Source organism: Microcaecilia unicolor, chromosome 4 (genome assembly GCF_901765095.1).
Source record: "Microcaecilia unicolor chromosome 4, aMicUni1.1, whole genome shotgun sequence".
Lineage (NCBI taxonomy): Eukaryota > Metazoa > Chordata > Amphibia > Gymnophiona > Siphonopidae > Microcaecilia > Microcaecilia unicolor.
In genome coordinates this window covers 151822416-151845239 of record NC_044034.1, presented here as the reverse complement: position 1 = coordinate 151845239, position 22824 = coordinate 151822416, and the positions used below count along the sequence as shown (strand labels likewise).

General features: G+C 44.6%; 1 protein-coding gene across 1 annotated transcript in view; it reads left to right on the top strand.

The window, feature by feature from the left end:
• Nucleotides 1-22824, top strand: part of SHANK2 (SH3 and multiple ankyrin repeat domains 2) — an 846275-nt gene that overhangs the window by 772679 nt on the left and 50772 nt on the right. Inside the window, 2 exon segments of the mRNA XM_030200750.1 lie at nucleotides 2776-2815; nucleotides 2818-2886. Of these exon segments, the coding sequence (XP_030056610.1) occupies nucleotides 2776-2815; nucleotides 2818-2886 (109 nt within the window).

Sequence of the window (22824 nt, the reverse complement as noted above, 5' to 3'; positions counted from 1 at the left end):
ATGTATTTTATTATTTACTTCATTTATATCCTGCCTTTATCCAAGGCAGGTAACAGTAGTCACATACATAGTCTTAAACAATAGTCACATACATGGTCCTAGACACGTTACAATTGTTAAGAATATGATGAAAAAACATGATCAGTAAGATGACTGTAACCACACACACAAAAAAAGTCAAAGCAAACGGATAAGTGTTTATGTAGCCACAAAGGCTTTTACACACAGATGTGGTTTTAGCAGCCTCTTGAATTATTAGATATCTTCACATGATCTCAGGTAACCAGATAGAGCATTCCACAATGATGGGGCAGCAATAGAGAAGGCCCATAGTTTTGTCTCTACGTAGTTGTATGACTTTGCGAAAGGTAAACAGAGCTGATAGGACTTCTCAGATCTCAGTGCTCATTTCAGTTTGTATGATTGTTTTATATGTTAATGGGCTCTTTAAAAATTAGGTCATACCAAAACGTATGTGCGATGCAAATTGGCATGTACTTGTACAGTGGGCATGCTCATATGTTCAGGGAAGAGTTTGGGTGGCATCCCAATTTATGTGCAAATTTCCATGGTAACTTGAACTGGTGAAACATAGTAAATGTTGGCAGATAAAGACCTGCACAATCCATCCAGTCTGCCCAACAAGGTGACCAGTGTTGAATCTAGCCCTCTGCATAGGTTCCACCACTTCATGATTTAACACTGGTATACTTAATCTCTGTCTCTCCCTGCCAGTTTTGGAGCAATATGCTGCAATGTGGATGGGAGTGAGAAGTTGGAACCCCTCGTCATTGGAAAGAGCAAACAGCCCCGTTGCTTCAAGAAAGTTAACCGACTTCCTGTGTAATACGAGGCTAACGCAAATTCGTGGATGACTGGGGAAATTTGGAAGCAGTGGCTAAAGAAGTTAGACACTAGAATGCGGGCACAAAAGCATCAGATTTTGCTGCTTTGTGATAACTGTGCTGCACACAGGGATGATGTCAGACTGTCTAACGTCAAGGTGGTCTTCCTGCCACCAAACACTACCTCTCTGATCCAACCTATGGATCAGGGCATAATAGCCAATTTCAAACAACATTATTGGGCTCTTGTGCTATGTCATCTGATGAGCGTTATGGATGACCAGACTGGGAAGGATAACGTGCTGTTGAACTGGCTCGAAATCTATCACTGTTGGATTCCCTACATATGCAGAAAGAAGCTTGGAATCATGTTACACAGGCAACCATTGTGAACCGCTACAAGCGGGCAAGCTTTGTTAAGGATGCGGAGAGGGATGAAACAGGTGCAGCTGTTGCAAACTTGTCAGATGAAGAGGTTATTGACATCCCAGCCGGTTTTACTGAAGAGGAGTTCCATTGCTATGTAGCTGTTTATTACGATCTACAAACAGCTGAAGACAGCACTGATGTTGAGATATGCTCCTGCATGCAGGCAACAATGGCTGATGACGGAACAGATGAAGAAATGAGCAGCGAGGCACATGCTGATGAAATTCAACAACCTCCTCCTGTCATTTTTACAAGAGCGCTGGAGAGTCTCAACACCGTGCGGGCCTATCTGGAGGCCACTGGATGTCAGCGATATGGCAGTTTTTACCATCTGGCAGACGCAGTCTATGGAACTCACAGACCCAAGAGTGTACAGAGGACTATAACTGATTGCTTCAAGCCAGCCTAATGTCAGTTAACTGAGACTGTATACTGTACGTATAATAATAAACAGTACTGTACATATGTTTATCAAATGTCAAGCTTCTTTGGGTCACAATGGTTAAGTGCACTCTCTGGTTAACTGCATGCATTTCTTTGGTCCCAGACCCTTGCACTTAAGCGGATTGCACTGTACTCACATAGGTGTCCTTTTACTAAGCTGCAGGAAAAAGGGCCCTGCAATAGTGGCAGGGACTGTTTTTACCTCGTGCCAGTGCTCTTGTTACCATAGCGGGTAAAATACCCCCAAAAAATGGCCACATGGTAAAATAGCCATTACCACCTGGCCATGCGGCAGGGAGTACTTACTGACACCTATTGAGGCACTGCCCGATTACAACTGGGTTAGCACCGTGCTACAGAAAAAAAAAATTTCCGGAGCGCCAGAAATGGCGCATACTCCAGCCAGAACTACCACCGGGGGTCGTGTTGGGCCAGCGGTAGTTCCAGATTAGCGAGCAGTAAACCTGCGTTCGGTTTACTGCTGCTTTGTAAAAGACCCCATAGAGTGTGTGAACAGTATCAGCAATGTTCTGTTTTGCAGGTTTTGTGATAGTATCTTCGGGAAGGGAAAGGATGTTGGATTTTTTAGTTGTAGCTCATGGAGAGTTCTGTTCTCATAGAGCAGGTAATTTTGAAATCTCTACTGCACCTGAAAGTACTGAAAGGTGTACGAATCTGCAGAACATGCCACCAGTTATTTCTTGCACTTCAGTTGTCCTTACAATAAATCACCCAATCGGAGTTATCAAAAGGCAGCAGCAAAATGTTGCTTTATGGTGTAGCCCCTGGCAGTTGTTAAATGTCACCAATAAAAATAGCTGCTATTTATATCTGCAATTATAATCACAGAGGGAAAGTATGATATGTGTGCCTTAATGTGTTTATTAGATGTTTGAAAGCATACATTAATTCTTCATGTTACTCCCAGTCACAAACACTGAGCTCAGCAAACTGGTGTCGTATATGAGTCTGGAAGTAATTGCTTTTCTTATGAGCTGTTTGTGTTGAATGACCTGTTTCACAGTGCTTTTTCTCTGGTTTTTCCTTCTCCTCCTAGTCAATATATGAAATGCAGGGTATCGCTGTGATGCCGCCCACGTTCCCGCAAGTCCACAAGGTCCTTTTCTTGGAGTTCCTCGAGGTACAATGAGAAGACAGAAATCCATAGGTAGGACATCATTCCATCTGTGGCCTTTATGTGTGCACCTACATACATCATATAGCAAATGGCTCAAGAATTACCATATTAGTGATATTTTGAATGCTTTATTACTTCATTAGGCTAAATCCATTTTAGCAAGGAATATTTTTTTAAATCTCTTGTGGTTCTTCTCATATCCATCTATTTGTGGCTTTTGATCGAATCATGTGCAATGATGGGCCATATCCAGACAAAATTCAAATGTTTTTCATTCTGTATGGAAGGGCTTCCTTTTGTTCAGGCTCAAATAGATTGGATTTGGACTTAGGATTTCATTTCATTTTTTTTCAGATATGAGTTTAAGGTGAGTTACAAGTAGGTACACAAATGAATTCTCTGCTGAAATGGACTCATAAGCTAAACTGTACCCGAGACAGTGACTTGCCCAAGGTTATAGAGAATGTCAGTGAATGACCTGGGATTTGAACCCTGATGTTTCTGGTTCATAGCCACTGCTCTAACCATTAGACTTCATGTCATCCTAATCTTATGCTGAAATATAACATGTAGGAACATTAATACTTCTGCTGAATGTTTATAGTCTACCAATCTGCATATGCAAATTTGACCAGGTTTTATCCTTTTTTTTTCTTTGTCTTTTAATCTAATGCTCTATTTCACAAACCACCTCACACAAGATGGCAGGCCCTATCAACACATGACCCTCACCAGCTAGCAGGGCAGAGAGGAGGTCTCTTCAGAGACTTGAAATCAATACTGTTCATTTGGCCAGCTGAAGTCAGCCACCTTCATTCTAGAGGATGGCTCAGGCCAGGGGCGTAGCCAGACCTCGCAGTGAGAGGAAGTCAGAACCCGAGGTGGGGGGGGCACATTTTGATCTGCCGCTCCCCACCCACTGCCACAGCAAATACCTTGGCTGGCGGGGGTCCCCAACCCCCGGCAGCTGAAGCGTTATCCAGTGTTGGTCTCCGGTGCCTGCCTTGCTCTGTCTTCCCTTCATGTTCTGCAAGCTCCCTTTTTTTAAAAATTTATAAAGGTCTTTATTTGGCATTGACAAAATTAAATAACACTGCACATCTCAACATAGATAATACAGAACATGATACATAGCATAATCCAACTATGCGCTTGTAACTTATTAAATCAATACAGCCACCAGAGTAATAATCAATGCTGCAACAAGTACCTCGTGAACCTCAAAATTTTTGAACTTTTAACATTTTATAATATTCATGTCAACCTACCCTTATCCCACCTCCCCCTCCTCCCTTCCACCCGTCTTGTCCCCTCTATCCCCTCCCACCAGCACCCCCTCCCTCCCCCCCAACCCTCTCCAACATTCAGCCAATTCCAACTCACCAAGCATTATCGCCACACCCTTTAAGACCGAACATGCCTTTACAAAAGGCGCCCACACCCTCTCCCATGCAGCCAATGTTTTCTGTTTCACCGCAGTCAAGCGTTCCATTTCGCATATGTACCAAACTTTTGATATCCACCTCACCATCGAAGGCACCCTAGCGGACTTCCAGTGCTGCACCAAATTAATACGAGCAGCCAGCAACACTCCCCTACCCTAAGCAGCCTTACCTGAGTTTCAGTAAGGCCAGCTGCTCTCATCCCTAACAGGAATACCGCTGGATGCCACTGAACAGGTCTGCCCACCCAAACTTGAGCCCTGGACTGTACACCTCTCCAATATGCTCTTGCCTTAGGACATTGCCACCAAATGTGGCCAATGGTCCCCAACCCTCCACACCCTCTCCAGTACCTATCTGATGTCGTATTAAACATATGGTGCAAACGCACCGGTGTAAGATACCACCTATAGAATACCTTAACCGCATTCTCCTTCAAGGCAACCGATCTTGAAGATTTCAGAAGATTTTTTTCTAAGTGCACCCAAGATCTCTCTGGCAAAGTAAATCCCAGTTCTTTTTCCCAGTTTTTTCCTATGTAGCGTATAAGGTCTGAGACGCAGAAGGAAATGACTATATATCGTTGTTATCATTCCCCTTGTACTCCTATTATCCACACACATCTCTTCCCATAGAGTAACCTCTCGTGTCAAAGCCTCCTTATGAACCAGAAGTTGTAAAAAATGTTTCAGCTGCAAATAAGTATAATGGCCCCTCCACGGAACTCGATAAGTGTCCATCAGTTGTTCAAAGGGGATTAACTTATCTTCCTCGTATAATTGACCCCAAAGGTCCAATCCCAAAGCCTCCCAACGCTTAAATACCACATTGTCGATCCCCGGCTCAAACAAGGGGTGATTCCCAATGGGCGCAAGTCTAAACAATACAGGCTGCTGCACCAACGTCAACCAGTCGCAATAATGAAATGTAACCTGCACATAGGTGGAAACGCTTACTCTGCCTCTGTACCGAGAGGGGAGCCACAGCAAATGACCCAATGGACGACTCTCGACTAGGTCTTGTTCAATATGCACCCACAACTTGTGGTCCTCTCTCTGGAACCACTCTATGGCTGATCTCGATTGCGCTGCGCAGTGATACCAAAAAAGGTTTGGTACCCCCAGCCCTCCTTCTCGCTTTAGATTATACAAAAAGGTTCGAGGTAATCTTGGTCTCTTATGGTTCCAAATAAAGCGAATTAATTTATCTTGCAAGTTAGAAATATAGGATCTTGGCAAACGCAGCGGGGATAGTACCTGAAACAAATACAATAACGAGGTAGAATGTTCATTTTAAGAGCCGCAATCCGCCCAAACCAAGAAAGACCCATGGAATGCCACCACTCTAAGTCCCTACCAATTGCCTGCTGTAGGGGCAGATAATTGATTGCAAACAATTCTGATAGCCTCCAAGGAATCTGAACCCCTAAATACTTAATTTGCCTTTCGGACCACCTAAAGGCAAAATATGCCTTCAAAGTATCCAGCAACGCAGGTGGGATCCTCACCACCATCCCAATAGATTTGCTCGCATTTAGCTTATAACCAGACACAGCTGAATAATTCTCAATTTCCTTCAATAAATTTGGGAGAGATACCTGTGTTTGGTCAAAGACAAAAGAACGTCGTCTGCAAAAAGCGCTATCTTGTATTCTTTCCCTCTCACACTCACCCCAGTAATATCTACATTATTCCGGATCGCCGCTGCTAGCGGTTCCATAGCCAAGGCAAACAGCAAGGGCGACAACGGGCACCCCTGCCTAGTGCCTCTCTCCAACTCAAAGAGGCCGGAGTGACCCCCATTAATTTTAACGCAAGCTTTTGGGGGACGTATAGAAGGCTCTAATCCAAGATGTGTAAAACGGACCCACCCCGAATTTATGCATGACCTTATCGAGGTATCCCCAATGGACCCTATCAAAGGCCTTTTCTGCGTCTAATCCTAACAGGACCATCGGCAATTCCTTCACTTGGGAAACATATAGTAAATCCAACGTCCGTCTAATGTTGTCCATGGCCTGCCGATTAGCAACAAAGCCCACCTGATCCGGAATGAACCAGGTAGGGAGCACCCGAGCCAGTCGGTTAGCCAACACCTTGGCCAGTATTTTAACATCCGTATTTAAAATAGAGATTGGACGGTTAGGACGCACACATAGTCTTGTCTTTTCCAGTTTAGGGATAACAGCTAGCCACGCCTCCATCATTGACAATGGCAGACTTGCCCCGTCCCGCACCGAGTTGAGTACCATGGTCAAGTACGGGGCAAGTTCCGGTGCATAAGCCTTATAAAACTCATTTGTCAATCCGTCTAAGCCAGGAACTTTGCCTGCTGGCAAATCTTTAATTACTTTTAATACCTCCCCCACTGTCACCAGAGCCTCTAAGTCCTCCCTCTGACCCTCCGACAAACCCTGTAACTCTCTTTCTGCTAAATAAGTATCTATTTCAGAATCCTGTACCATGGCATCCCGCTTGTGTAATGTCTTGTAAAACTGTGCAAACAGTCCCTAATTTGAGGGGAGCTATGTACTGGCCTTCCACTCGTATCATGCACTCGTAAGATGTGTCTATCAGCTCTCATCTGTCTCAATTTAGATGCCAGCAAATGCCCAGGCTTATTAGTGCATTCATAGTGAACCTGCTTCAAACGCTCGTGCACATATTTCAGACTCTCCTCATGCAATGCAGCCACTTCTAACTGCACCGCCTGAAGCTTCCTGAAGACCGACACTGACCCAGTGGCCTTGTATCCGTCCTCCAAGGTGCCCAACCTCTCCATACATGCTTGCAATCTCACTCTGTGTTCTCGGTTTCGCTTACTTGCACACTTAAGAAAGTAACCCCTTGTTACTGCCTTGAAGGCATCCCACACCACTCCCAACTGTGGTCCCGACTCTAGATTCAACTCAAAATATTCCTGTAGAATGGGGACAAAATTCTTAACTATATCGGGATCCTGTAACAAGCAATTATTGAGGGACCACCTGCGATCTTTGGCCTCCTCTCTCAACGATGGAATAATAACCCAGACCGGGGCATGGTCTGAGATAGTTATATGGCCAATAAAGAAGTCACCTCCCCCCTCTGACAGAGTCTTATCGAGTAGCACATAATCCAACCGGGAGTGAGACAAATGAGCATGAGAGTAGAAAGTAAAGTCTCTGACCCTCGGATGGCCAAGACGCCATGCATCGTACAAACCCATCGAGTCTACAAATTTCCCCAAGGCCTTGGATAGCTTATAGTCCATTGAGACCGGATGAATTGATTTATCCACTCCCGGCTGCATAGTAGCATTAAAGTCCCCTGCTACAATCAATTTTCCACGTACAAAGTTCTGTAATTCCCTTTGATCTGCAAGCTCCCTTTAGTGAAATTGAGCATGCTCAGTTTCACCAAAAGGAGTGTGCTGGACGTGAAGGGAAGACAGAGCAGGGCAGGCAGGCAATGCGGTGGCACCGGAGACCAGCTCTGGCAATGTTTCAGCTGGTGGGGGTTGGGGACTCCCACCAGCAAAATCAGGGGCCCAGAGGACATTTTGGGGGGGCCAAGGCCCCCGTGGCCCCATATAGCTATGCCACTGCCTCAGTCCCTGATTTACTAAGGAGGCAATATTGTGGTTTAAGGGGCAGAAGAGACTCCTGCCCACTTAAACCATGTTGAGCTGACCAGCTATCGGGTGGTCTGGGGATGGAGGCATGGCAGTCCTAGAAGTTATATGGGTGCATCCAATGTTCAGTGCTAGTGCTCACATATCAGAACTGGGCAAGTTGGTTTGCAAAAAGGCAGTCCTAACTTTGCCCTGTTCAGTATGCCAATACAGCACTCAATATTGGCTGTACCCACATCACATCTGGGTGCTGCTGCAGATTCGAATATTCAGTGCGTGTCCCTGGACATGGCCTGGCTTTGAATATCTGGTTTTAAGCTCATGGCCACAACTCATCTTTACTATGCCCCACCTTTCCCAAATAAAGACTTAGGAACAGTTCATGGGCACAACTCAACTTTATCATATCTGGTCTGAACAAGCCTACAAAAAACAAAGAAAGAGGCAGCCCTCTGGCATATACCTGTGTTGAGAGACTAGCGAGTTACACCAACCAAAAGCAGAAAGGATGTATAAAATGAATGGATGGATGGATAAATAAATAATACCAATGGATTTAATAGAAATAATGAAAGCATTTACTTTAATCATTTCTAAAACAAATAAAAATCCAACATGGCTTTGTTTCAGCTAATGCCTGCATTAGGAGTATATGCAGTATGACATATGTAGAAAAATAGACACAAGAAACCTTATATAAAGACTTCATATATATATATATATATATATATATATATATATATATATATATATATAATTTTTCAAAAAGATGGTTCACGGACAAAAAGGTAAAATGAGATATTTTTGAAGATGTTTTTAGAAAAGCCATCACAGTGATTTGACTATTCATTGTATTGATGGAGGTATGAAGTCCCTATATAAGATTTATTGTTTCTGTTTTTATGTCATATATCATACTTCATATAAATGCAGTATGCATTTATATGCATGAGAATGCAAGGAATTCCTCCACCTATGGGATTTAAAATGGCCGCACACATAAGCAACCCACGTTAAAGGGCACACACTTGACCTCATCTCTCACAAATTGTCCACAGACCAAAACTTAATAATAGCTGATATTAAATGGTCAGAAACACCATGGACTGACCACTACAAACTCAACCTATCATAGTAACATAATAGGTGACGGCAGGTGACTGTACGGTCCATCCAGTCTTCTCAACAAGATAAACTCATATGCGCTACTTTATATGTATACCTGACCTTGATTTGTATCTACCATTTTCAGGTCACAGACTGTAGAAGTCTGCCCAGTACTAGCCCCGCCTCCCAACCATCGGTGCTGCCACCCAATCTCCGCTAAGCTTCTGAGGATCCATTCCTTCTGAACAGGATTGCTTTATGTTATCCCACTGTTTTCATCTCCACCACCTCCCGCAGGAGGGCATTCCAAGTATCCCCACTCTCTCCGTGAAAAATACTTCCCAACATTTTTCTTGAGTCTGCCTCCCTTCAACCCCATTTCATGTCCTCTAGTTCTATCGCCTTCCCGTCTCCAGAACAGATTTGTTTGCGGATTAATATTTTACAATATTTGAACGTCTGTATCATATCACCCGTGTTTCTCCTTTCCTCCAGGGTATACATGTTCATGTCAGCAAGTCTCTCCTCATAGTGTTGTAACGCAAATCCCATACCATTTTTGTAGCTTTTCTTTGCACCGCTTCAATTTTTTTGCATCCCCTAAACTGGCGGAAGTAGAGCTCACACCAACTTCAAGAACACACAACCTACAGCACATGAGGTCAAATAGATCCGAAAACATGCTGGCAAAAATATACAATGGCGAAGGGACAACACAAATGAACTCCATACATACACTACCTCTCTACCTGGGGACAAAATATGCAGAAGCATCCTAGAACGAAATAGCACCACTACAAACAAGAACATCACGAAGACATATGTCGATACCATGTTTCAACAACGAACTGAAAAAACTAAAAACACAATCAGGAAACTCGAAAGAGCATGGAAAAAAATAAAGATGAACACACACTCAACGCTTGGAAAACAACTACAAGAAAATACAAATATGCAATAAAACAGGCCAAAAAGTCATACTACAGAACCAAATAGGACCAGACTACAAAGACATGAGAAACTATACCAACTCGTAAACAAATTACTAGATACCACCCCGGTCACCACGACCAACACAGACATCCCATCTGCAGACAAACTTGCCAAATATTTCAATTGAAAAAATAGTAAACCTACGTAACACACTTCTCTTGACAATACTGAAATTGAAAATTTCATCAACGGTCTGGACCCAACCCCAGGAGACTACCCAGCGGACCGAACCTGATCAACTTCACACTCCTCACCACCGAAACAGTCACCCAGGCGATTCATAAGTTGTCCGTCACTCACTGCAAATTGGATATGTGCCCCAGCTACCTAATAAAATCTGCCCCCGACCGCTTCACAGCAGACCTCACATCCCACCTAAACTACTTACTCTAACAAGATCTCTTCCCAAAATAAAATGGCAACATCCTACTCACCCCAATTTCTAAAGACACCAAGAAAAAGACAAGCGAAATCACCAATTACCGCTCAGTAGCATCAATCCCGCTAGAAGTCAAATTGATGGAAAGCATGGTATCCAAGCAACTCAGTGATTACATAAATAAATTCTCAATCCTACATGAATCACAATCAGAATTTTGCTCCCTTCATAGCACTGAGACAGTACTCATTACACTCCTGGCCAAATTCAAACAGGAAATAGCAACAGGTAAAAGCATACTCCTCCTTCAATTCGACATATCCAGTGCATTCGACATGGTAAACCATAACATACTACTAAGACTCCTAGACTACTTCGGTATTGGCAGAGACATACTTAGTTGGATCAAGGGTTTCCTAACCACTAGAACATACCAAGTGAAATCAAACTCAAACATTTTATCACCGTGGAAAGCCGACTGCGGAGTACCTCAAGGATCACCACTATCACCTTCCCTCTTCAACCTAATGATGACACCACTAGCCAAGTCCTTATCCAATAATGGCCTCAACCCATTCATCTATGTAGATGACATCACAATATATATACCATACAAAAATGACCTGACAGAAATCACCAATGAAATCAAACTCTGCCTAAACATCATGGACAAACGCATTTCAACTAAAACGCAATACAGATAAAACACACTGCCTCATCCTCTCATCCCAATACAACATGAACAAACCCACAATTATAAACACCCCATACTACACCCTCCCTATCGCAGACAGCCTGAAAATCCTCGGCGTTACTATCGACTGTCACCTTACACTTGAGAGCCAAATTAAATCTACAACTAAGAAAATGCTCAACTCAATGTGGAAACTCAAACACGTGAAACCTTTTTTCCCGAGGGAAACATTTCGCAGCCTGATACAATCGATGGTACTCATAAAGAAGCTTCAGACCGCTCAAAATACAGCAGCCAGGCTTATATTTGGCAAAGCACGATTTGAAAGCTCCAAACCACTCAGAGAAAAACTACACTGGCTACCAATCAAAGAACGTATCGCTTTCAAAATCTGCACCTTGGTCCATAAAATCATCTACGGTGCAGCCCCGGGATACATGACAGACCTCATAGACCTACACAATCAAATCAACATGAACATACCTAAACCTCCACTACCCAAGCTGTAAAGGACTCAAATACAAATCAACCTATGCATCCAGCTTCTCCTACATAAGCACACAACTGTGGAACGCACTACCAAAAGCCGTGAAAACCATGTACGACCACCTGAACTTCCGGAAAGTACTAAAAACCAACATGTTAAAAAAGGCATACCCATACGACCCAACCCGACCAACCTAAGTGGCTAAACCTCGTAACACAACAAAACCAAAGCTCGTAATAGACTCTACGCAACTCTTCCCCTCTTCGATTCCCCAATGTGCCTATAACACATGAACCTTATTCGTCTACTACAACTCTCTGTATTTGTTTCACTACCAGAAATGGCGATTGCTTCTACGGTATTATGTAAGCCACATTGAGCCTGCAAATAGGTGGGAAAATGTGGGATACAAATGTAACAAATAAATAAAAAAATCCTGATGCAGGAGTTACCTGGCTGAAACATTCACTTTCATAATTTCTAAAACTAAATAAACCCAACACAGCCATGTTTTTATTATTTCTGTCAAATCAGTCGATATTTATTTATTTATTTTGTTACATTTGTACCCCGCGCTTTCCCACTCATGGCAGGCTCAATGCGGCTTACATGGGGCAATGGAGGATTTAGTGACTTGCCCAGAGTCACAAGGAGCTGGCTGTGCCTGAAGTGGGAATCAAACTCAGTTCCCCAGGACCAAAGTCCACCACCCTAACCACTAGGCCACTCCTTCACTCTTTTTAAACTGGTATTTACTGTAATTTATTTATCCATCCATGCATTTCACATATCCTTTCTGTTTTGGGCCTGTGCATCTCATTGGTCTCTGAACAAGCCTATACCAGCTTTGCTGCTCTTGGTACATTCCAAATATTTTTGTCTGGATAGGTTCCCGCATGTCTGTAAGATGCTCTATGGTGTTCTTCGTTCCACTGTTCTATGTTGTCATCATTGTGAGGTGCATTACTGTTTTTCATGAAAGCTGTGTTGCTGACTCAGTTTAGTAGTTTAGACATATGTTTTATTGCATTGAAAGAGAAAACCCTTACTGGGTCTACTTCTTCACATTTCCCATATTTTAACAGTACAGTGTTAAGATAATAACCAGATTGAATCATTACCTATGTCACTAACCTGTGACGTGCTTTATTTATTACAGTTTCGATTATTGGCAGCGAGGCCTAGTAAATAGACCTCTTTGTGTGGATCAGTTCTGGGTCACTAATGGGAAGCAAACGTTATTACTGCCTGTAAGCCAGTGTGAAATGAGAGCCTACAGTACCCTTGACACTGGCATCATTTGGTCACATTCATTACTGAGCATCAGCATACTACAAAGACCTGAGAGCACAGAGAGACGGGGGTATGTTTAGTAAGGTGCATTAGCGTTTTTAACGCGCCTGTAAATTTAAGGCATGTTAAACGCTAACACACCTATACATTTCTATGGGTGCGTTAGCGCTTAACGCGTGTAAACCATTTACACACATTAAAAACGCTAATGCGCCCATAGCGCCACTTAGTAAACATAGGTGTAAATCAGTTGCTAAACAATTAGATTAATTCAATGATTTCAATGTAAAGAAAAAAAAAGGTTTTGAAGCTGAGAATTTGGAAGTGGAGCCAGCCAAATCTGGGTAACTAAAGAGGGTACATCCTTTGCCTGTCATGCTTTTAAGTCCACAAAGAAGTCTAAAATTCTCCAATTCTAATTGCTCTAGAAGGAATGGGCACTAATGTGCTACTGATTTTTAATGATACAACTAATTATATGTATACTATTATTGGATGTACACAGCACTGTTCAGCATTGACAAATATTCAGGTCCAATTAGTCCTTGCCCAGTCTAAGTTGATACCTAGGGTAGTGGAAGATGAAATGCCCAAAGTCATATGGAGTATCATTGGCAGAACCTGGCCTACCTGATTCTCTGTTCTTGATCTAACCACTAGGCTTGTTCTCTACCATCAAAAAGAATCTTGCCATCCCTTCTCCAGAGGACAAAACCCAGTTTGCGTATGTAAAATAATTTAACAAGGCCTCCTTGTGTCCCCCAGGATTCTTCACTTTAGCACATTCCTGTGACTGAGGCATACAAAAGTTGCCAGTTTGACAGTATAGTTACTTATCTGTATGCAGCTTATCCGTATCCATGAATAATGTTTATGAAATATTAACCCTAAAATATACAGTCAACCCAGAAGATTTATGACTTACACTGTGGTTGTGCTGGTGCTTTTCTTGAACGCCCAATGTATAGATGCACTGCTTATCTACTTCCCTTTCAGATCCTCTGTAACAGCCGTGACCCTGAAAACAAGTGTGTTCCTATTCCACCTATTAGAGATTCCTTCCAGAAGATACTTGCAATTGATGCCCAGCAAAACAGCTTATCTTGTGACGTCTGTGTGTGTGTGTGTTTTAGTTGTACAATATATATTAGCAAAAGGCAGCTCTGCTGCAAAATTGTTCTCTGGGTGATTAACAATTGGTTTCCTTCTGCCAGACAGCAGAATCACTCTGTCAGGTTAGTGGCTTAGTATATTTTAGGATATATAATTACAACTTAATTACATCTCTTATTCTATTTGCATGCTCCTAATTTTGCAGTGCACCATAAGCAATACAGCTGTACTTAACATGATATAATACCACATCAAGTAGTAGAGATGTTTTAGTTTTAGTGTTGTCATTGCATCACAAACAATATGTTTTTCAGATTCATTCCAGATCATTTTACACCCTTCTCATCAGAACAAATAGTGACTTAGCTGCCTATGTATTTTGTTTTCCTACTGGTTCTTGTTGCAATTAATTTTTATTTAAAAGTGTTAACAGAAAGCTGTACCCTCAATGTGCCTTACAAGATTACAGAAGCATACAAGACACGATATGGCATTGGCCTTCAATTAAGTATATTATAAATGGTTGTGTTAGGGCTGCACCGATGGCTCAAGTGGCAAGTGATGTGAACATTGAGTGTTTCACTCTCCTCTGGGATCTGAGCAGCTGCAAATGCAGATTCACAGGTTGTAAGGGACAAAGGAGGGAGGGGGGTAATTCTGTACAGATCACCTAAAGTTAGGCACCAGGATGATGCACACTCAGGCCCAGATGATAAGAAGCCCTGCGCTGTTCCAAACTGTTCTCTAAAATTAACACCGGAACAGCGCAGGGCTATTACGTCCCTATGATCAGAGCTAATAGCATACAAATTTAGGCACACTATTAGCTCTGATCATAGGATAAAAGTGTGGGAGGATTGCTCAGGTACATTCAGACCCCCCCCCCCCCCCGGAGCCAGACCTCGGTGGGTCCAGAGCCCGAGGTGGGGGGGGGGGCACAGTTTAGCCTGCCGCCGATCCCTCTCCCTGCCACTTTCGACTCCCCCCGCCAACCCTCCCCCGCCACTTTCGACCCTCCCCTCCCACCGCCGACACTCCCCTGTTGCCGCCGCCACCAGATACCTTTGCTGGCAGGGGTCCCCAACCCCCGCCAGTCAAAGTCTTCTTCAGCACCGTTCTCCAGCGCATTCGCTGATCTGTTTCTGTGAGTCCTGACTCCTGCAAGAATCAGGACTCACAGAAACAGATCAGCGATTGCGCCAGAGACCGGCGTTGAAGAAGACATTGGCTGGTGGGGGTTGGGGACCCCCACCAGCAAAGGTACCCGGCAGCGACGGGGTAGAGTCAGCGGCGGGAGGAGAGTTGAAAGTGGAGAGGCCCAGGGCTAAATCTGTGGGGACCCATGCCTCCGTGGCCCGACCTAGCTATGCCCCTGGCTCAGGCACAATCCTCCCGCACTTGTTTGACAGGTCCGTGCTGTCAAAAGCCCGGACCTGTCAAACACAGGAGATGGAGGTGCGTGGGACCCTCCGGACCCCAAACCTTTGCTTCAGCCCTGGTGGTCTAGTGCCCCCCAACCCCCCCCCCCCCCCGGACAGCGACTTGGGGCCCTCCAGTCCCCCCGACCTCACCCCCAGACACAAGAGCACGGGGGCTGGAGATTGGCTGGATCTCCAGCCCCCCCCCCCTAACTCCCCACACCCAAAATCCTGGTGGGCCGCCAGTAGGCTGCAAACCCAACCCCTCGCCCTGGTGGTCTAGCGGCTCCCTTCCTCCCTTACCTCCATGATGGAGGAGGGAGTAGTACACTCCCTCCTCTTCCAGCACGCCTTCAGAATGGTGGTGCCCTGCCCAGTGCATCCTGTAATGCGCTGGGTATAGCTTCCCTATCACATAAGGGCTACCTGACTCTGACAGGGTGGGGGGAGGGAAACAGAGCCTTAACCCTAACACCATCTCTGAGCTGGTGGTAGGGTTATGGTGCTATTCCACCCGTATAATTAGAGCGCTGTTCTCTAATCATGGGGGGGGGGGGGGGGGGGGGGAATACCGCAGAGCTCATTTAAATCTAATTTAAACGAGCTCTTTGCTATTGCCTGGCACAGGTGCTGCTTGTCCAATGATCATGTTTGCAAAGGTAATTCGAGCGCTACTCTGGCGCTAGTGGCCTCTAGCACCCGCATTTATCTTTGATTTTTGGGCTGTCCGTGAGAATTCTATCGTAGTTGCTCTTATAGAATACCGGCTTAAGTTCACAGTTACGCATCTAGCTTCAGGTGCAGGCACTTATGCTAGCTCAGTGACTGATGTAAATTCTCACGCCTCATTGCTGTCAGGCACCTAACTGAAAGTATTCTGTAACCTGTCCACATAAGTGCTGGGTATGCCTCTGACCAGCTTAAGTCCTTCCGAAATCCACACCCCCACCCACCCATGCCCCTATCAGGTGCATACCCCTCTTGCAGTGACTTACTATGGATTTTGCATGCTCAATTTGTAGAATACTGACTAAGGGCATTTACATGCATAACTGAAACTTACTGCCAAACAGTGACAATTAACACCAATTAGCAGCTACTTGAACAATTTTGTTCATTGCTTAACTGACACTGTTCTGTATCTTGTGCACAAGCATTAAATTGTGCATGCCAGTTTCTAGAATTCAGGAGCTAGTGAGCACATTCAGGATCATAAGTGGAATGATCAGACTAGCTCCACTGCGGGCAAAGATATATATATTTTTTTAAATGTTGTGAATGAAGGGTTATGACACCAGGATCCTGGCCTGGATCCAATTGACCTGAAGGTTCAAAGAAACAAGAGGAAACGACCAGGTCAAAAGAATGGAACTTTTAGATTGCAAGGTTTTCACTTGTTTTCCTTTTTTCTCCCTCAGGGGTCTCTGCCACCCTCCTAGGGTATTGCTAGTTAGGGACACACAAGGAAAATGACTCACATATGTTGGCTAGTACTCCAAATGTCAGGCAGCCAAAACCAAAAACAGCTGCTCTGTTTATTGCTTTAGCCCCTCTCTGCCAAGCAGCCTGCAGGGGAGAGGACAGGGACTGGAGAAGAGAATACAACAATTGCCTCACCTCCTTCTCTTTCATCTCCACAGGAGAGGAGAGGGGGAAGTGGTGTGCTGGTAAATGTTTAACAACAGGCTATCTCCCCAGTCCACCTCTGCGCCCCCCCCCCCCCACAAATTGCAGAGCTGGCTATAGCCGGGGAGAGAGCTGGGGGGGGGGGGGGCAATGCATTACTCTCTCCAGGAAAAAAAATTAAATGATCCCAGGTTCCAGTCTAATTCATGTTTAATGTGGGATAAAATGCCATAAATAAGTAAATAAATATAAACTTTTAATGTTGAGCACCTGATTCTCAAAGTGGACATATTCCAAACACTATAATGAAAATCAAATGATTTTTTTTCTACCTTTGTTGTCTGGTGACTGTTTTTCTGATCATGCTGGCCCAGTATCTGATTATGCTGCTATCTGTCCTCTTAACTCCGTTTCCAGGGCTTCCTTTCCATTTATTTCTTTACTTTCCGCCTTCTTCATTTCTTGCCCTACATCCGTAAGTAAAAGCTGGGTCCTACTCCGCAGACTTGACTGTCCAGTGGATCCAGCTTCTGCCTATTTTCTTCATCCATGTGCAGTTTTTCTCCTCTCTTCCTTTTCCCTTATCTCATCTCCTTCCTCTCTCTTTCCTCACCTCCATCCATGTCCAGCATTTTTTTTTTTTTTGTTACATTTGTACCCCGCACTTTCCCACTCATGGCAGGCTCAATGCGGCTTACATGGGGCAATGGAGGGTTAAGTGACTTACCCAGAGTCACAAGGAGCTGCCTGTGCCTGAAGTGGGAATTGAACTCAGTTCCTCAGTTCCCCAGGACCAAAGTCCACCACCCTAACCACTAGGCCACTCCCGCTCTCCCTTCCCTCTCCTCCATCCATGTCCAGCAACCCTCCTCTCCCCTGCCCTCCCCTCCATCCAGGTTGGAAAGACAAAAAAGCAGATAGGTAAAAAAATATATAGTATTTTATTAAATAAATATTCAGATCAGCCCGACACTGGCCGTGTTTTGCCCAACAGGGCTGCGTCAGGGGCTATACAATGTTCCTTTAAAATCAAGTTGTAAAATGTGCAGAAGTCTGAAATCATAAATCTTCCAAAATGTGGTAAAAAAACAGCATAACTGGATAATCATAAAAGGTAGTACCGTGAGTACCGTCCTGTACCTTCGCAATTTTGAAATGCATTATCCTTCCATCTTGGAGTCTGCAGATGGTTTGCCTTGTTGTTTTCTTGGACCCTCCCCTCCAACCACCCAAGTCCAGCAACCCTCCTTTCCCCTCCCCTCCATCCACCCATGTCCAGCAGCTCTCCTCTCCCCCCTGCCCTCCCCTCCATCCACCCATGTCCAGCAGCTCTCCTCTCCCCTCTGCCCTCCCCTCCATCCACCCATGTCCAGCAGCTGTCCTCTCCCCTTCCCTCCCTCTGTCCACCCATATCCAATGATTCTCTTCTCTCCCCTGCCCCCTCTATTCATCCATACCCAGCAATTCTCTTCTCTCCCCTAACCCCCTCTATCCATCCATACCCAGCGATTCTCTTCTCTCCCCTGCCCCCGCTCCAGCCATCCAGACCCAGCGATTCTCTTCTCTCCCCTGCCCCCCTCCAGCCATCCAGACCCAGCGATTCTCTTCTCTCCCCTGCTCCCCTCCAGCCATCCAGACCCAGCGATTCTCTTCTCCCCTGCCCCCCCTCCAGCCATCCAGACCCAGCGATTCTCTTCTCTCCCCTGCCCCCCCTCTAGCCATTCATACCCAGTGATTTCCCTCTCTCCCCTGATTATCTCCATCGAAGCGGCTGCGTCATTGAAAGCCCTGCCCGTCTCTAGCCTTCCCTTCGTGAGTTTGTTCCCTCGGTCCCGCCCTCACGGAAAGAGGAAATGATGTCAGAAGGCAGGACTCTGAGGGAACAAACTCACGAAGGGAAGGCTAGAGACGGGCAGGGCTTTTAATGACATGGCCGCTTCGACAGAGGTAATAAAAATGATTTAACCCCCCCAGGGCGGCGCAGGCAAACGAGGGCAGTGGTGGGAGGTGAGGTAAATGGGGTAAGCATGGCTTGTGGCGCCCTCCTGCCATGCTTACCTCGTTTACCAGAGCCGGCTTGATGTGCTGAACAGCCAGCTCGCATGATCTTTAAAAATTAACAACCGGCTCTTGCGAGCTGGTGCGAGCCGGCTCCAAGCACACCACTGGGAAGGGGCGAGACTAGAGCAGACACTGCAGGGCAGCCTGTAAGGAGAAACAGGAAGGGAGTGGCTGAGGAAGGGAAAGCAATTGTTTTTTCTTCTGCCCTTTATGCTCCAGTATCATTACACCCTCCCCCCCCCCCAACCCCACATTCACTGTTCCCTTGTTAAAGCGGGCAGCATCAGGGGAGAGAACTGGAGGGTAGAGGTTACAACAGACACAGTTGCAACCTGTGATCACAAGTCTTATGACCCAGCTAGAGGCAGGGTAGAGGAGGAGGAAGCAGGCATGCTGGAACTTAAGTCATGGAGTTGTAAGCAGGATGGTATTATGGCACTATAGACAAATCTTAAGATGTGCATTCCTTTAGATGTATTTTCCTTTCACACAAATGACTTTGTTTGTGTATGTGACTCCTACTACATCTGTTTACATTTAATTGTCTGTGCAGTTCGATGCATCCCACCAGAACTTTGGACTCCTGATACAAGCATTGCTGCCGAAACATGGTCCATATCGAATCCCTGAAATTGTTGTGTTGGACATAGAGTAAAGGATCTTTATTTGGGACTAGGTCTACTCAGTCTCCTCCTTTTTTGGTTGCCCCTGCTGTATTTTCATATCTTTATCTCATAGGGAGCCAGTTCATTTATCCCCCCCCCCCAATAGATTTTTCCATAATTGAACTCAGCAATCATAAACATTCTAATACCTCTCCTCCCAGAATAATCCTATAAAAACACATAATTGGATTTCATACATGTAAATAGTAAATAAGCTAGACTTGCAGTCTTTGTTTTCAACTTATTGATTGGAATATGGAATGCAGTTGACATATTTATTTATTTATGGTTCATTTATACCCCACAGTTTCCCACAATTGCAGGCACAATGTGGCTTACATGAATTACAAAAATAGAGAAGTACAAATTATGAATTTTACAGCAGAATAAGGAGAGAACACTAACAACAATTAGGGTACTAATAAGCATAATTACTAATGGAGTAAGTTTTTTCAAAAAGGAACGTTTTCAACATCTTGAAAAGGTGATGATCAGATTGAGATTTTAGGTTCAGAGGTAAAGCATTCCAAGTCTTTGGGCTGGAGTAGTGAAAAGTAGAGGCAAAAAGAAGCTTGTATTTGACACCCCGGCAAGACGGATAATGAAGTTGGAGATAGGTGCGGGCTGTGTTGATGGCATTTCTAGGTGGGAGGTCTATTAGAGGAATCATGTATTCCGGAGCTAGACTGTAGATAATTTTATGCGTTAAGGTGCAGAGCTTGAAAGCGATTCGCTCTCTAACTGGGAGCCAGTGCAGATTGAGACGTAGAGGTTGCGCGAGAACCATGCGCGATTTGCCCAGGATGAGTCTTGCAGCAGTGTTCTGGGCAGTCTGGAACTTTCACAGTAGTTGCTCCTGGCAGCCTGCGTAAATCCCGCTGCAGTAGTCAAGGTGAGAGAGAACTAACCAGTGAACAAGTGTGCGGAAGACCTCTCTGGTGAGACAAATCCTAATGCGCTGCAGTCTCTACATTGCGTAGAAAATCCGCTTGGTGACCGCTCGCACTTGCAAATCCAGTTGAAGGTAAGGGTCCAGCTTAACACCTAGAAGTTTTAAGCTCTTTGAAATAGGGAGAGTCTGGTCTTTAAGGACAAGCAAGCGTGATGAAAATCTTGTATGGATGGACGAGAGCACCAAACACTGAGTTTTATCTTTGTTTAACTTAAGCCGAAATACCTCAGCCCAATGATCCATGATGGAAAAACTCACTTCAATCAGATCTTTGATTTCATCCAATGAGGAATGGAAGGGAATAAATATGGTTATATCATCTGCGTAGATAAATGGATTCAAGCCTAGTTTTGCTAGTGCTGTTGCAAGGGGAAACAGCATGATGTTGAATAGTGTTGGTGAAAGAGGCGAACCTTGGGGGACCCCACAAGTAGCTTTCCAGGGTGCAGAATGATCTGGAGTGCCTTTGACCTGGTATGTTCTTGTTGACAGAAAGCCCTGAAACCAATGCAACACGTTCCCTCCGATGCCTAAGGTGTCCAATAGATGTAGTAAGATGTTGTGGTCCACCATGTCGAACGCACTGAACATATCGAACTGCATCAGTAATACTTTTTTCCCAGTAGAAATTTCCCATTTAAAATCAGACAGGGCCGTAACCAGAACCGTTTCAGTACTATACTGAGCGCGGAAACCTGACTGAGAGTAGTGCAGGATATCAAAGGACTCTAGGAATACATTTAACTGGGTGTTCACCAAGCTTTCCATCACTTTGACAATCAGTGGAATGGACGCCACTGGTTGATAGTTAGAGATGACATCGGCTTTGATCTTTGGATTCTTAAGAATGGGTGTGAGAAGAATTCTGCCGTGCTCTGGGGGGAAGATGCCATGATTCAACATGTGATTAAGATAGCAAGTCAAGTCTACAATGAAGCATTGTGGGGCCACTTTCAAAAGGTGACTAGGACAAGCATCCAGGCCACAAAACTTATTGGAGAACTTCAGGAGTGCTTTAGAAACGTGATCTACAGGAACGCTGTCAAAGGCAGACCATGTTCGATCGGCTGGACAGGAAGCAGAGCTTTAATCCAAAGAGCGTAAGAAGTCATCCACATCTGCAGGGGAACTAGTTAGTGTGGATCTAAGAACTTGTATTTTGTCCTTGAAATAAGTAGCAAGCTGGTCCGCCGATGGTAGATCGTCCTGAATGGTCTCCAGCTTATTGATGTCAAGAAAGGAGTTCAAGAGCTGGTTTAACTTTTTAAAGTCTTTTCCTGCAGATTTTAATTTCATGGAAAAGTAAGAGCATTTAGCTTTCTTGATGGCATACTTATATTTGCGGTGGCTGACTTTCCAGGCTTCCATCGCTTGACCTGACTTCTTTTTACGCCATGCACGTTCAAGCCTTCGTGTTGCAGTTTTCAAAGTTTTTAGCTCAGTAGAAAACCAAGGCGTTGAGCTTCGGAAATTGGAGGTTTTGATTTGTGTGGGTGCTATAGAATCTAGAACACTCCTGCATTTGTCGTCCCAGGCTTTGAGATAGTGTGCAGAATCGGCTTGCTCTGCCCAATCATTGCTATAAACTGATTTCCAGAACAAAGGCATGTCAATTACACCTCTCGAGGTATAAGTGCGTATAGGGCTGTGTTGGTGCAGGCCCGAGCTTAATTAGCTCAAGTTAAATTGGAGCTTGTAGTGGTCTGACCAGGCCGCTTCCGTCCAACGGATGTCATTTAGGAGGAAATTGGAAACATCAATGAATTTAAAGGTGAAGAGATCCAGAGAGTGGCCTTTGGAATGGGAGGGGCGAGCATCCGGACACTTTAGGTCCCAGAGATGGAGGAAATCCAGAAACTTGAGTGTATCCAGGGAGTTTAGATTATCAAGGTGAAGATTAAGGTCTCCTAATATGATGATATTTGTGCTGGCATTGCAGATAGTAGAGAGAAAGTCCAGGAGATCTGTTTGATTATTATGCCAATTAATGGGAGGTCTGTAGAATAAAACACAGACCACGTGTTTGCGGAGTGAGCTATGATGAATTTTTACTGCAGCAATTTCAAGTGATAGGGAGAAGAGGTCAGTGCAGGATTCGACAATGAGGTGTGAACGGTATATGAGGG